General features: G+C 38.9%; 2 protein-coding genes across 2 annotated transcripts; both read left to right on the plus strand.

Annotated features, from left to right (window-relative positions):
* Positions 1-366: 366 nt before the first annotated feature.
* Positions 367-1,419, plus strand: LOC108891005 (complement C1q-like protein 4). The gene is made up of 3 exons (XM_018688109.2): positions 367-528; positions 658-786; positions 1,016-1,419. Exons 1-3 carry the CDS (start codon positions 465-467, stop codon positions 1,294-1,296), a joined length of 474 nt encoding a protein of 157 aa, XP_018543625.1. The 5' UTR covers positions 367-464; the 3' UTR covers positions 1,297-1,419.
* Positions 1,420-6,165: 4,746 nt separating this feature from the next.
* Positions 6,166-7,452, plus strand: LOC108891001 (collagen alpha-1(VIII) chain-like). Its single transcript, XM_018688105.2, has 3 exons — positions 6,166-6,297; positions 6,487-6,615; positions 7,034-7,452. Exons 1-3 carry the CDS (start codon positions 6,234-6,236, stop codon positions 7,333-7,335), a joined length of 495 nt encoding a protein of 164 aa, XP_018543621.2. The 5' UTR covers positions 6,166-6,233; the 3' UTR covers positions 7,336-7,452.
* The last annotated feature ends 7,114 nt before the right edge of the window (positions 7,453-14,566 follow it).

The raw sequence follows: 14,566 nt of genomic DNA on the forward strand, positions 1-14,566 counted from the left end.
GAAACACTTATTCAAACAATAAACTACACCAGTGATCATCAACTGGTCACATCCAGAACACCAAAGCTTCCCATCACATTTGTTTTCTTCTGTCAGTGTTTTGTTGAATAATCTACAGATCCAAACATCAACACTGACTACCACATATTTTTTTTACAATTTCAAATGGGTAAAATTCATTTTCTGGTAGAGCCCATCCTTCCCTATATATGTAGTGTTTCTTAACAAGTATGACAAAACCCTGTATTACTGGAACAAGAAACATGCATGTGTCTACAAATTTGTTAAAATGTATTGCTCACTGCCTTGTGAAACCAGACAAGTAAACCACGTGACAACACATTGTCGTCAATCAAACAATATAAAAGCAGCTGCAGGGATCCTACAGATCACAGCTTTGGAGACGGAGCAGAGACAGAAACCAGTCAGCCCACCATCCCACCACCAGTGACCAACCAACAGAGATGGCGTGTTTGGAAGGCAGACTGAAGGACTGTGAAGAGAAGATTGCAGACCTGATAGAAAAAGGTAAAATAAAACAACTAGTTAACTAACGTGTGGGAAAAAGATGTAGAAACTGGATTTGAAGAAGCATACAATGATTAAATACACAAGTTAAACAGAATAAAACTGCTTTGAATGTTTTGTTTTACACAGAGAAAACCATGGTGGCATTCAGCGCTTTGGCTGAATATGGTGGAGCCCATGGCCCCTTTGATGGAGACACCACTCTGGTTTACAACACCCTGATTGCCAACGTTGGTGACGCCTACAACACATCTACGGGTAAATACATCATATGCAGCCACACCTGTGATCACTCATGTTGATTGTTTGGTTTGAGTGTTGTTGAGACATTTTCCATACAGGATGTGTATTATAAATCACATCAGTTCTTTCTGGACCATTATGTTCTGTGTCGTTATAAAAACTGGAGTATTTTAATTTGAAATACTCATTCTGAAAATGGGTACATCCCCAGAGATAAATCTGATCAATATCCTCGTTTCCACAGGTGTGTTTGCTGCACCTGTTGCAGGTGTTTATTGTTTTATCCTCTCCTACCACGCTGGAGGACACCAGATAGCAAAGCTGACGCTGACCAAGAACGGTGAGCCGATTGTTGCGACATCTGATCACAAATCTGATGCTGACACAGCTGATAATGGAGGAAATGCAGCAGTCCTGGAGCTGAAGAGAGGGGACCAGGTGTATGTTCGCCTGGCTGCAGGTGCTCATGTTTGGGCAGGAAACCAACACACCTCCTTCAGTGGCTTTCTGATCAATCAAATGTGAAAACTGATGACTCCAGAAAAATGATTCTAAAAAAGGGATTCATCTACAGTGAAATTAAATTCAAAGTGGTGACTGTTGCTGTTTTATTACTGTGTTCAACCAAAATAAATCATCACACCTTGAGTCAAATGAGTCTCATTTGTGTCCCATTAAATCAGTCTTTCACACAGCACCATCCAACTTCTATCTGTGGACATGTTGTTGCACTGTTTGTATGCACAAAATACCACATAATGTTTTCTCAAGTTATCAACTGGTTTTGCTGACAACAACAACAACAACAACAACAAGCTTCCAACTTGTACTGGAACAGTGTCAACTCAGGAATGACGTCATTCCAAGGATCGCGTTTCCCCAGCATTTGAAGTATTGTAATCACCATTTTAAAATAATTAACTTAATGAGAAACTTAATATTATAATCTTTACATTGTGATTATATAGTGATATGATCTTCAGAAAATAAACATACAAATAAAAGAGATGAAAATGTTCATAAATATTCTGTAACGTCAGTATCTGCAGAGTTAATCCAGAATTAGAATGGATGCATTACAATGGAAAACGTGTCATTTAAGCTCATGCTCTAAATGGTTTTATATGTGACTATCTACCGTTATATAAATGATCCTCTGCTGCCAACCTCAGGAGTGTTACAGTAAAAACAGGCAAACTGGCTAATCCCAGTCAACAAGCAGGAATGAACAACCTTTACCTGTCAAATGGCCGATAGAACTACACTCTGCTTCACATATGTGAACATACAACCCAACCCGAGGAGGAGGGGGGACATAGCATAGTGCAGTAGTGTAGGTTATCTGCCCGCACGGCTACAACCACTCAGGTAGATAAAATCACTTGGTTTCACATTGGCTAAATCTTAGATTACAACGCCTCATCTCACTGTTTTGAAACAAACACATTGTTGGCCACACACCTGTCTGAGCTGTGTGCACTGCAGTAACTGAATAAAGAGGATTCTCTGTGAGCAGCTGCCTCGCTACCGTTCTACCATCCAAACATGTTGCTCAACACCTGTTGAACCCTCTGCAAACATTTGATAAAATAAAGTTGGCACAACTCCACATTTTCCTGAGAAATTATTTTAGGGTGTGTGTTAATTAAATATCTCATAATCACTGTATTTTTACTCCACCACGACTCGACTTGATTTGTTTACCGCAGATTGCTGGAGGCTGAGTTTCAACTGGATTGAATGCATTTTGTTTGTCACAGACTAAGGACTCCCTCTTGTTAAAGATGTTGCTCAGTGCCCAGTGACCTTTCTGCAAATCTGTCAACAAGTGGATGCAGTTCCAACATTTCATGAGAAATTTGCTCAGCATGTGCAGTGTCAAGCATCTCAGAATCACTCCAAGGAACTGGAAGGCTTTTTGAAGACCAACCTTGTGCTGGACTCTTGGGTTCTTACTTCTAATATTCCCCTCACTGATACAACTAACACTTTTAGTTTTTGGTCAGTTTTGGTTAGATGCTGGGAATTTGTTTCATTTGTTTTTTTTTTTCTGTTCTTGAGTTTTTTTTATGTTGTTTTGTGATCATATCTGTGATTTGGCTGCTGCTATCTCCCATTGGTATTAAAGGAGGTTGAGGTTCACAATTGTTTCTAAATCAATTTGAAAACAATACCCACATGTTCATCTGTAGAAGTATCGCTGTTGTTAACCTTGGCTGTGACAAACAAGATGATCTGTTTTTTGTCAGGGAGACAAACATGTTGCTCAATACTTGGTGAACCCTCTGCAAACATATAATCACATAAAAAATAAAGTTGGAACACTCCACATTTTCCTGAGAAATTAGTTTAGGGTGTGTGTTAACGGTGAGCCGATTGTTGTGACATCTGATCACAAATCTCATGCTGACACAGCTGATAATGTTTGGGCAGGAAACCAACACACCTCCTTCAGTTGTTTTCTTGTCAATCAATGCCAACCTCAGGAGTGTTACAGTAAAAACAGGCAAACTGGCTAACCCCAGTCAACAAGCAGGAATGAACAACCTTTACCTGTTAAATGGCCGATAGAACTACACTCTGCTTCACATACTTGAACATACAATCATATGTATAAATGAATTTAGTCATAACAACCACTACTAGCACTTTACACTACAAGTCACATTCACCCATTCATACACACATTCATTTATTTGTTCTGTGCTGGTTCTGCTTATACAACACTCTGACACATAGCCCTTCTTCTTTACTGATTGGGTGCTTTCAGTTAAAATATTCTGCCTATGAAAACCACAGAGTTCATGAAAAATTTACATTCCATCTAATTAACAAACGCATGGTGGTGATTTACAATATGTCATGTTGAATCGTGTGTTCTCTTGAATTCATGTAAACATCAAAAATCACTTAATTGAAGAAGTGTCCATTAATAAACAGACACACAAAAACATTTTGGACTTTTGGCCATATGATCCATCCCTACTGTGAGGATTCTTGAACTTTTGTAAAGTTTTAAAATTAAAAACCATGCATCTTTAGCCTTGTTTCTAATGTTATTCATACTAATTTGACCTTCAAACTGTTTGGTTGGTGCTTTTATTCACCCTAAACAGGCAATGATCCAACTATACAGTCGTTAGCTGTAAGCTAAAACCAACTTTTGGAGATATTCTGTAGCATTACATTAGTAGCATTAGTAGTCCAGACACTGCTTTCATAATGTGCATTTACATATTTACAAAACATTAAATGTTAGTAGAAATAAGTAGCACAGAGCTGTTATGTGTATTTCTCTGAACATGAAGGGACACTAGCAGTTTGTACACAAAATGACCGCACATTAACCTGTTTCCATGTACATCTCTATGTTCCTGCTAACTACCCCACATGCTATATAATACTATCATGCCTTGCTTTATTCTTCATGTCCATTGATATTAAGAGACCTCAAATACTGACATAAGATTAATCACTGATTGTGTTTGAAGAAAAAATAATGATTGATATCATATAGGTGCAAAAACATGGATTTATAACGGCCTCAATATCATTCCAGAGGCTTTTCAACATAATAATGCCCAAGGCTTCACAGATAGAGCATTTCTGAGGCAATACAACTGAAGTAACACAAAGGGCTGAAAGAATATGAGAACATAGGGTGTGAACGGAAATATTTTTACAGGCTTTGGTTTTGGGAACCATTCATGATATCCCTTTCCATTTAACATGTAACGCAACAGTGTTTGACGATGTTTCATCATGCCTATGACTGATGGCATATGGCATGAGTGAGTGCTATATGTGCTTGCAAGCCATAACACGTTAAGAGTGCATTTTTCACTGTCACTGACTGTACTGTTTTGTAAGTTCTGCGGCCTCATGTAGTCTTATTCACTGGCAAAAGAGACTCACTGTTGACATACGCCCCTCACTCTAGCCTCTGATAATTTGGGGGAAGTGGGAGGGTTTCCTGTTTCTTCAGAATACTGTGTCCTTGTCAGTTCAAAGTCACTGTTTGATTAGATTAGATCACATACATCACTTATTGTTATTGTCTGCAGGTTTGTCCATTATATCTATTATGTCTTCTTTCTTTATGTCATCATTTGTCCTCTGTGTCAACCTCTACGTTTATTTAATGTTCTGTCATGCTATTTCAGCAGTTATTTAAAAAAGCAAACTTTTGGAAATTTTCTCCACTTGTCCTAAGCTGATTCCCGTTTTCCTGCTCAGTGTCAACAGGCTCACTGCTGACGGGTGAGAATGTTCTTGTTTCTTCAGAATACTGTGTCCTTATAGATATCAGTTCATGAGAATCACCTCCCTATTAAAACAGATGGTAACAGCAAATGGTTCTCTTCCTCACAGACAGAAGAAGTACAGTTACTCAGGTAGATTTCTCCCTTGTGACAGTTTGATTGGATTTAAATAGGATGACTGGCTTGGCCATTCAAGGACTTTCCATTTTTTTCCTTTGAAATACTTCTGTGTTGCCTTCACTGTATGTTTGGGATCTTTATCTTGCTGTAGTAGGAGGGGGCACCACCCAGTGAGTTTGGAGGCATGCACAGTAACCTGAGCAGATAAGATGTTCCTATACACTGCCAAATTCATTTTGCCATTGTCTTCAGCAGTTACATCTGGCTGCTCTGTTTTCGCTGACGTTAGAAACATATTTCATCAGTTTGCCATTTATCCTCCTCAGGGCTGTGAAAACGGGCAGTTCCTGAATAACTAAGAATTAAGGATGTGGTAGATCCATCCATCCATTAGCTATACCGCTTATCCATAAGGGTTGCGCCCTGCACCCTGGACAGATCGCCAGTCCATCACATTGTTACTAATGTTACACATAGCAATTATAAAGCCTGACTTTATTTTTTTTTAATGACACGACTGCCTCATGACTCTGTGCCTCAGCAGAAATCCAGACTGGGCTTCGTTTTCTAACTGTCCAGTTCTGGCAAACCTGTGTCTACTGCAGCCTCAGATTTCTGGTCTTGGCTAACAGGAGAGGCTAACCTGACCTGGTCTTCTGCTGTTGTATCCCATCCACCTCATGGTCAGATGTGTTGTGCATTCTTAGATGGCTTTCTGCTCAGCACAGTTGTAAAGAGTGGTTATCTGAGTTACCAGAGCCTTCCTGTCAACTACAGCTAGTCTGGTCATTCCCCTCTGACCTCTCTCATAAACAAGGCATTCATTAAAACACTGCACCTGATTAAACTTTACAGACTGTTTTGTATGAAAATATTAGGAAACTGATATCTGACTCAAACATCTACAGATAAAATTTTCAAGATTCTCTGTCATTGTGTAAGGGGGGCATGTGACAACACCCTGTTATCAATCAAACAATATATAAGCAGCTGAAGGGACCCTTCAGATCACAGCTTTGGAGACAGAGTGAAGACAAAAAACCTACTCACCATCCCACCACGAGTGATCAACCAACAGAGATGGCAGAACTGGAAGCCAGAGTGAAGGCCTGCGAACAGAAGATTGCAGAACTGACAGAAAAAGGTAGAGCGAAACTTTCTCTTCAATGATTTTAATAAAGAATGTTAGAGAACATTTAAGGTTGGTGCCCCAGTTCTTTAATATGGCAGTTATGGTAGTATAGATTCAGTGAGAAATTCAACCTGTGTGTATTGTGATGAAAAACACACGTTAAACAGAACAGAAATGTGTTGAATATTTTGTTTTATTTAGAGAAAACCATTGTGGCATTCAGCGCCGTGGCAGATCATGGTGGAGTCCATGAAGCCTCCAACAAACCGATGCCTCTGGTTTTCAACAAGCTGATTACAAACATTGGTGGTGGCTACAATAAATCTACAGGTAATACATCACAACATTACTGTAGCTGTTGCAATTCCAGACCAATGAAACTTGGCTACAGACTGCAGTTAGAAGCACAGCAGAGCATTCAGCAAGTTGAGACTTAAGAAATTCTTCTGTCCCCCAGCATCCAAATAAATGCAGCATTTTATTAAATAACAAATAAACAGTATCCATTATAAGATTTTTATGTATATGCAATTCATTTAGATTAAATTCAATCTATTTCACATCATTTTATCTTACACAGACTGTTTATTTGTGAATACAAGTTTTGACAGCAACTCAGTTCTCTCTGGACCATAATGTTCTGTGTTGTGATAATAATTGAGTGTTTTAATTTGATGAACTCATTCTGAAAATACGTACATCTCCCCAGAAGCCCATCAATCTGATGAATATCCTCTTGTTTCCACAGGTGTGTTTGTTGCACATGTTGCAGGTGTTTACTGTTTCATCCTCTCCTACCACGCTGGAGGAAACAAATATGCAAACGTGTCACTGTACAAGAACGAAGACCTGATTGTTACTACATCTAATAAGGAACCCTCCAAAGACCCAACTAACAATGGAGGAAATGCAGTGGTCCTGGAGCTGAAGGAAAAGGACCATGTGTATGTTCGCATGGGTGAAAATTCTCATGTTTGGGCAGGAGGCTACCACACCACCTTCAGCGGTTTTCTGGTCAGTCAAATGAGAGAATTGACCCCAGAAAAATGATTCCAGAAACCTGAGATCAGTGATGCAACTGCACTAAAATTAAAATGCAGGTTGAAACAGGTGACTGTTGATGTCATACTACTGTGTTTGCAACCAAAATAAATCATCACAACATGAGTCAGATGAGTCTTGATTGTTTAATTTCCGGTTTCATGTCATGAAATCGACAAGAAATATGAAATTCTACTGGTTCGCAGAGGATCAACTCTTTCACTTTGGCAGAATTATTTTCACAGGCCTTGATTTTGACACTTAACACCAGGGGAGGGGAAACAGCAGAGAAGACAAAGCTGTGTGAATGTATATACATAGTGTTTCTTAAATATTAAGACATACTATTTCTGACAAATGTTGCGAAACACTGGATAAAGACTGCTGGTGAATCTTACAAAAGATATTGCTCAAGTTCTTGTGAAACCAAACTAGTTAGTACAGGTTAGAGATAGACCAATATGGTTTTTTCAGGGCCGATACTGATACCGATTATTAGTAGTCAAGGAGGACGATAACCAATATTTGGAGCTGATATTCATTTGCAGTAAAAGTGAAAATCTTGGCATCAAAATTTTGAATAATACAAACTCCAACACTTAACTTTGTTTATATGCCTTTAAGTATATGTTTATTAAACAGCTTTTCAGATTTGTAACATGTTAAAGGTTTTTTTTTTTTTATCTCAGACAATAGACATCTTTGTTTTAAAATTCTAACAAAAAGTGCAGGGAGCTCTCAGGCTCAGCAGCATGTCTTATAAAGTTAAATGAAACTTAAACAAATAAATAGCTCCCAAAAGTTTTCTACAGTAAATAAAGTTTTCCAAAATTTCAATATCACTGAAATGTTATTTTATCTTTCATTTATCTTTGTTTTAAGTTCAAACAAAAACAAAAAGTGCAGGGAGTTCCCAGGGTCAGCAGCATCTCTTAGCTGAAATTTTAAATAAATAAATAAATTGCTTCCTGAAGTTTTATAAAGTAAAAAAAACAAAGTTAAATAAAATTTGCACAGAAATGTGAGTCTCAAATCAATTAGTAGTCCCAGTTGAGCAGCAGATTGTGGTGCAAAAAGCAGAGTTGTTCAGTGTGTGTGAGCACTGTGCATGCACAGCTTTCACTGCTGATTGGCTGTTACCTGTGCACTGGCTCTGTGTGTAACCAATCAGATGGTGATGTGGGCGGGACAATGCTGGAGCCAGAGTAGTGACTGCAGACAGAGAGGCTGCATCAGAGCCAAAATAACCCACTTTTAAATTGATCTCTTATCGGCCGTCAGATTAAAAAATAAAAAAAGGCAGATACCGAAATGCCTCAAAATGCTGAATATCGGCGCCGATAATCGGCCCAGTGTATAAACTGAAAACATACTTTCTTTAAGAGGTGTGATTATGTTTTGGACAGGAAACCTTACTGAATTGCAGCCTACAGCACCGAGGTTGTCACTGTACATGTCTTCCATAGGTTATTAATAACACTGGTTTAAAAAAAAAAAGCCTAAGTGTAAGTGCAGTAAGACTGGGGATGAAGACTGAACTTTGACAGTGCAGCTGAGTAGGTGGCAATCAGTGCTGATGAGCTGCAGGTGACACAAACTGGGGACAAACACTTAACACCAGGGGAGGGGAAACAGCAGAGAAGACTGGAAAAAGAGACTCACTGTTGACATACGCTCCTCACTTTAGCCTCTGATAATTTGGGGGATTCGGGGACTTTCCTGTATCTTCAGAATACTGTTTATTTGAAATAGCAACTTTTTGGAAATTTTCTCCACCTGGTTTCTCCAGCTGATTCCTGTTTTGCTGGCCAGTGTCAACAGACTCACTGCTCAGAATACCGTCTACTTATAGATATCAGTTCATGAGAATCACTTCCCTATTAAAACAGAAAACAGATGTGGAGGCAGCACAGGACAGGGTCAGCGAATGGCAACGCTATCTCTTCCTCACAGACACAAGAAGTATCGTGAGAGTTTGACTGGATTTAAATAGGATGACTGGCTTGGCCATTCAAGGACTTTCCATTTGTGTTGCCTTCACTGTATGTTTGGCATCTTTATCTTTCTGTAGGAGGCACCACCCAATGAGTTTGAAGAGATATCAGATAAGATTCCACCCCCGAATTCATTTTGCCATTGTCTTCAGCAGTTACACCTGGCCACTGTGTTTTTGGGGAAGGCTATCTCTGACGTTAGAAACACATTTTGTCAGTTTACCATTTATATCCCTGAGGGCTGTGAAAACGAGCAGTTCCTGAATATCTAAGAATTGAGGAGGACTTGGTACATCTCTCCATCCATCCATTATCTATACTGCTTATCCATAAGGATTGCGCCCTGCACCCTGTACAGATCACCAATCCATCGCAGGGCCAACAAATAGCCAAGACAAAAAGCCATTCACGCTCACATTCACACCTATTCAAATCACCAGTTAACCTAACCTGCATGCAGTGACGTGCGGTGAGGTTCATGGCTGGTGAGGCACTGACGTCATCACAGTCAGATTTACAAACATATGAACCCTACAGAGTAGCTTGTTCACCATTTGATTGGCAACAAATAACGTGTTTTGTTTAAAATTTCATATCAGCATTCTTTACATATACAAACTGTAGCATAGAAAAAAAGAACTTTAAAAAAAACGTTATTATCGTCTTACCTTTACTTATAAATGAAGATATGTAATCCTCCATTTTGAAAATAAGGCCAAGCAATACGAAAAAATAACTGGATGGTTGCACTTGACTTGCTAACTGTTTACTGTAGCTTGCTGGCACTAATTCTATTATTCTGCAGCCGAGGAGTCGTAAGAAGAATCTCTGGGATCACCAGCGCCCCTGCCATGAGGCAGGAGAACTGCAAGCCTCACCTAGTGCCTCTTCGCAGCGGTTTTATGATCGCTCAGCACAAGAATACGTTACACACATACAGTTGTTGATAAAAAAAAAAACACTGTACATTATATACACCAGCTAAACTATAGAAATTTAGTTCATATACTAAAAGTGTTTGAACATTTTAATGGCAACATGCAGAGGGACAGCAATACGGTCTCACTGCAGAGCAAGCCAGCACAGTTAGCATAGTCATTGCGCAATCCATGGTGAGGCTCAGCGGGCTGCTGCCTCACCGCTCGTCTCTTCTTAGTATTTGAACGGTAAATGTGAAAATTCAGCGATTTTGAAAAAAAATCTAAAAATGGTGAAGTTAAATGGAAAAAGAACTTTAAAGTACAAATCACTGAATAAATATAACTATTTAATTTATTTTTTTAATTTTATATTTCCATGATGACAGGTGAGGCACGGCCTCACCTGCCTCCCCTGACTGCACGTCACTGCCTGCATGTCTTTGGACTGTGGGAGGATTCTGTACCTGAACAAAACCCATGCAAGCACAGGGAGAACATCCACACAGGAAAGCCCCACGTGATCTGGGGTTCGAACCCCAAACACACAGCCATTACATAGCCTGATTTTAGTTAGTTTTTTTTTTTTTTTTAAATGATCGCCTCATGACTGTGCTTCAGCAGAAATCCAGAATCTTCAGACTGGGCTTCATTTTCTAACTGTCCAGTTTTGGCAAACCTGTGTCTACTGCAGCCTCAGATTTCTGGTCTTGGCTAACAGGAGAGACTAACCTGACCTGGTCTTCTGCTGTTGTATCCCATCCACCTCATGGTCAGATGTGTTGTGCATTCTTAGATGGCTTTCTGCTCAGCACAGTTGTAAAGACTGGTTATCTGAGTTACCAGAGCCTTCCTGTCAACTACAGCTAGTCTGGTTATTCCCCTCTGACCTCTCTCATAAACAAGGCATTCATTAAAACACTGCACCTGATTAAACTTTACAGACTGTTTTGTATGAAAATATTAGGAAACTGATATCTGACTCAAACATCTACAGATAAAATTTTCAAGATTCTCTGTCATTGTGTAAGGGGGGCATGTGACAACACCGTTATCGATCAAACAATATAAAAGCAGCTGAAGGGACCCTTCAGATCACAGCTTTGGAGACAGAGTGAAGACAAAAAACCTACTCACCATCCCACCACGAGTGATCAACCAACAGAGATGGCAGAACTGGAAGCCAGAGTGAAGGCCTGCGAACAGAAGATTGCAGAACTGACAGAAAAAGGTAGAGCGAAACTTTCTCTTCAATGATTTTAAAAAGAATGTTAGAGAACATTTAAGGTTGGTGCCCCAGTTCTTTAATATGTGGTAAAATAATTCAGAAACTGCATTTGAAGAGGAAATATAGATGGTATGTTAAATAATAAATGGTTAAGTATGGATTCCAGGGCTAATTTTTACAGACCGTTGTACAAACAGTTGTCTGGACTCAGGTTAAATGGGAACATCAATTGATGGTGAAACAGATTTGAATATTATGAATATGAATATTAGGGCAATATACTAAAAAGGTGTGAGAAGATTCATTAAAATTTACGGGTAAATCCTCTTCAATAGCTGTTGATAGAGATTCAACATCATATCTGCCACTTAACGTACCACCTGCACCTTTAACACTATGCATAAATGCGGCACAAATATTTTCAAAGGATAATTTACATGACGACTTAAGTATAGATTCAGTGAGAAATTCAACCTGCGTGTACTGTGATGAAAAACACACGTTAAACAGAACAGAAATGTTTTGAATATTTTGTTTTATTTAGAGAAAACCATTGTGGCATTCAGTGCCGTGGCAGATCATGGTGGAGTCCATGAAGCCTCCAGCAAACCGATGCCTCTGGTTTACAACAAGCTGATTACAAACATTGGTGGTGGCTACAATAAATCTACAGGTAATACATCACATGACATTATTGTAGCTGTGTCTCTTTGAAGTTGCAGACTGCAGTTAGTATTCAGCAAGTTGAGACTTATGAAATTCTTCTGTCCCCCAGCATCCAAATAAATGCAGCATTTTATTAAATAACAAATAAACAGTATCCATTATAAGATTTTTATGTATATGCAATTCATTTAGATTAAATTCAATCTATTTCACATCATTTTATCTTACACAGACTGTTTATTTGTGGATACAAGTTTTGACAGCAGCTCAGTTCTCTCTGGACCACAATGTTCTGTGTTGTGATAATAATTGAGTGTTTTAATTTGATGAACTCATTCTGAAATGCGTACATCTCCCCAGAAGCCCATCAATCTGATGAATATCCTCTTGTTTCCACAGGTGTGTTTGTTGCACATGTTGCAGGTGTTTACTGTTTCATCCTCTCCTACCACGCTGGAGGAAACAAATATGCAAACGTGTCACTGTACAAGAACGAACACCTGATTGTTACTACATCTGATCAGGAACCTCCAAAGACCCAACTAACAATGGAGGAAATGCAGTGGTCCTGGAGCTGAAGGAAAAGGACCATGTGTATGTTCGCATGGGTGAAAATTCTCATGTTTGGGCAGGAGGCTACCACACCACCTTCAGCGGTTTTTCTGGTCAGTCAAATGAGAGAATTGACTCCAGAAAAATGATTCCAGAAACCTGAGATCAGTGATGCAACTGCACTAAATTAAAATGCAGGTTGAAACAGGTGACTGGTTGATGTCATACTACTGTGTTTGCAACCAAAATAAATCATCACTACATGAGTCACATGAGTCTTGATTGTTTAATTTACGGTTTTCATGTCATGAAATCGACAAGAAATATGAAAATTCTACTGGTTCACAGAGGATCAACTCTTTCATTTTGGCAGAATTATTTTTACAGTCCTTGATTGTGGGAACCATTCATGAGATAGAAAGGTTTGAACAAAACCTGAGGCACTGCTGCAACAACCTCATCTGTATACACTGTGCAAAGCTTTAGAGCCACCACTCATAAATATTTGACTCACCACAACATCAGATTAGTAAATAATAGCCTATATGTTAGTATGCTCATTTTACGGAGAAGCGCAGAACCGTTAGTATACACATAACTGTCATTTCACTGAATACCCTCCATTGTGGGATAAACTAAAAACATAAGTGTATCAAAACACCCATATCTATTCTGTTGTTGTTTCCTAAGAGTAATCAGTGGCTAAAAGTTCCCTGTGTATAAACTGAAAACATACTTTCTTTAAGAGGTGTGATTATGTTTTGGACAGGAAACCTTACTGAATTGCAGCCTACAGCACCGAGGTTGTCACTGTACATGTCTTCCATAGGTTATTAATAACACTGGTTTAAAAAAAAAAAAAAGCCTAAAGTGTAAGTGCAGTAAGACTGGGGAGGAAGACTGAACTTTAACAGTGCAGCTGAGTAGGTGGCAATCAGTGCTGATGAGCTGCAGGTGACACAAACTGGGGACAAACACTTAACACCAGGCGAGGGGAAACAGCAGAGAAGACGAAGGAAAAATTACTAAAAAATTTGCGTGTCTAACCAGTAATGTGACTTCCCTTTCCCCACTCAATAATGTCAATATCTACACAGTTATATCAAAACAAGAATAGATTCTTTACAATAGAAAAGATGTGTCATTTAAGCTCATCCACAGCACTGCCACTCCCTCAGTGTTTTTGTCTTTCCTGACACTCTAGAGACTGTTAATGCATAAAAAGTTGGTGTCAACAATCTTGCCACAGTCAAAGTTTTTTTTTCCCCCCATTCTGATGTTTAATGTGAACATCAAATGAAGCTCCTGACCTGTATCTGCATCAATTTATGCATTGCACTGCTACATGATAACTTCATAAATTCATACGTGTACAACTGAGAGCTGAGTGAATGTATATACATAGCATTTCTTAAATATTAAGACACACTATTTCTGACAAATGTTGCGAAACACTGGATAAAGACTGCTGGTGAATCTTACAAAACATATTGCTCAATTTCTTGTAAACCAAACTAGTTAGTACAGGTACACATTTTCCTGGGAAACATGACATTCTTCCTCCCATTACAGTTAAGAGGGGCACGTGACAACACTGCCAAACAAGATAAAAGCAGCTGCAAAGATCCTATTGATCACAGCTTCAGAGACGGTGTAATGACAAGTGAAGACCGATTCATCTACTGTCCCTACCCACACGATCAGCTACAAGAGATGGAAGCAAAACTGGCAGCTTTGGAAAAGAAACTGAAGGCCAGCGAGGAAAAAAATCGAGGAACTCAAGATGAAATGTAAAATGAAACTGTCTCATTAATGACTTTAATGAAGAATGTATTTAAGGGTAACTTTAAAGTTGGTGATAATATATTAAATTAATGGTAATG

Source organism: Lates calcarifer, unplaced genomic scaffold (genome assembly GCF_001640805.2).
Source record: "Lates calcarifer isolate ASB-BC8 unplaced genomic scaffold, TLL_Latcal_v3 _unitig_1851_quiver_1419, whole genome shotgun sequence".
NCBI lineage: Eukaryota > Metazoa > Chordata > Actinopteri > Centropomidae > Lates > Lates calcarifer.

Excerpts from the sequence above, each read along its gene's own strand:
- LOC108891001 (XM_018688105.2), top strand. The coding sequence starts at position 6,234 with ATGGCAGAACTGGAAGCCAGAGTGAAGGCCTGCGAACAGAAGATTGCA. Across the intron at positions 6,298-6,486 it reads TGCAGAACTGACAGAAAAAG|AGAAAACCATTGTGGCATTC; the intron begins GTAGAGCGAAAC and ends TGTTTTATTTAG. Across the intron at positions 6,616-7,033 it reads TGGCTACAATAAATCTACAG|GTGTGTTTGTTGCACATGTT; the intron begins GTAATACATCAC and ends TTGTTTCCACAG.
- LOC108891005 (XM_018688109.2), top strand. The coding sequence starts at position 465 with ATGGCGTGTTTGGAAGGCAGACTGAAGGACTGTGAAGAGAAGATTGCA. Across the intron at positions 529-657 it reads TGCAGACCTGATAGAAAAAG|AGAAAACCATGGTGGCATTC; the intron begins GTAAAATAAAAC and ends TGTTTTACACAG. Across the intron at positions 787-1,015 it reads CGCCTACAACACATCTACGG|GTGTGTTTGCTGCACCTGTT; the intron begins GTAAATACATCA and ends TCGTTTCCACAG.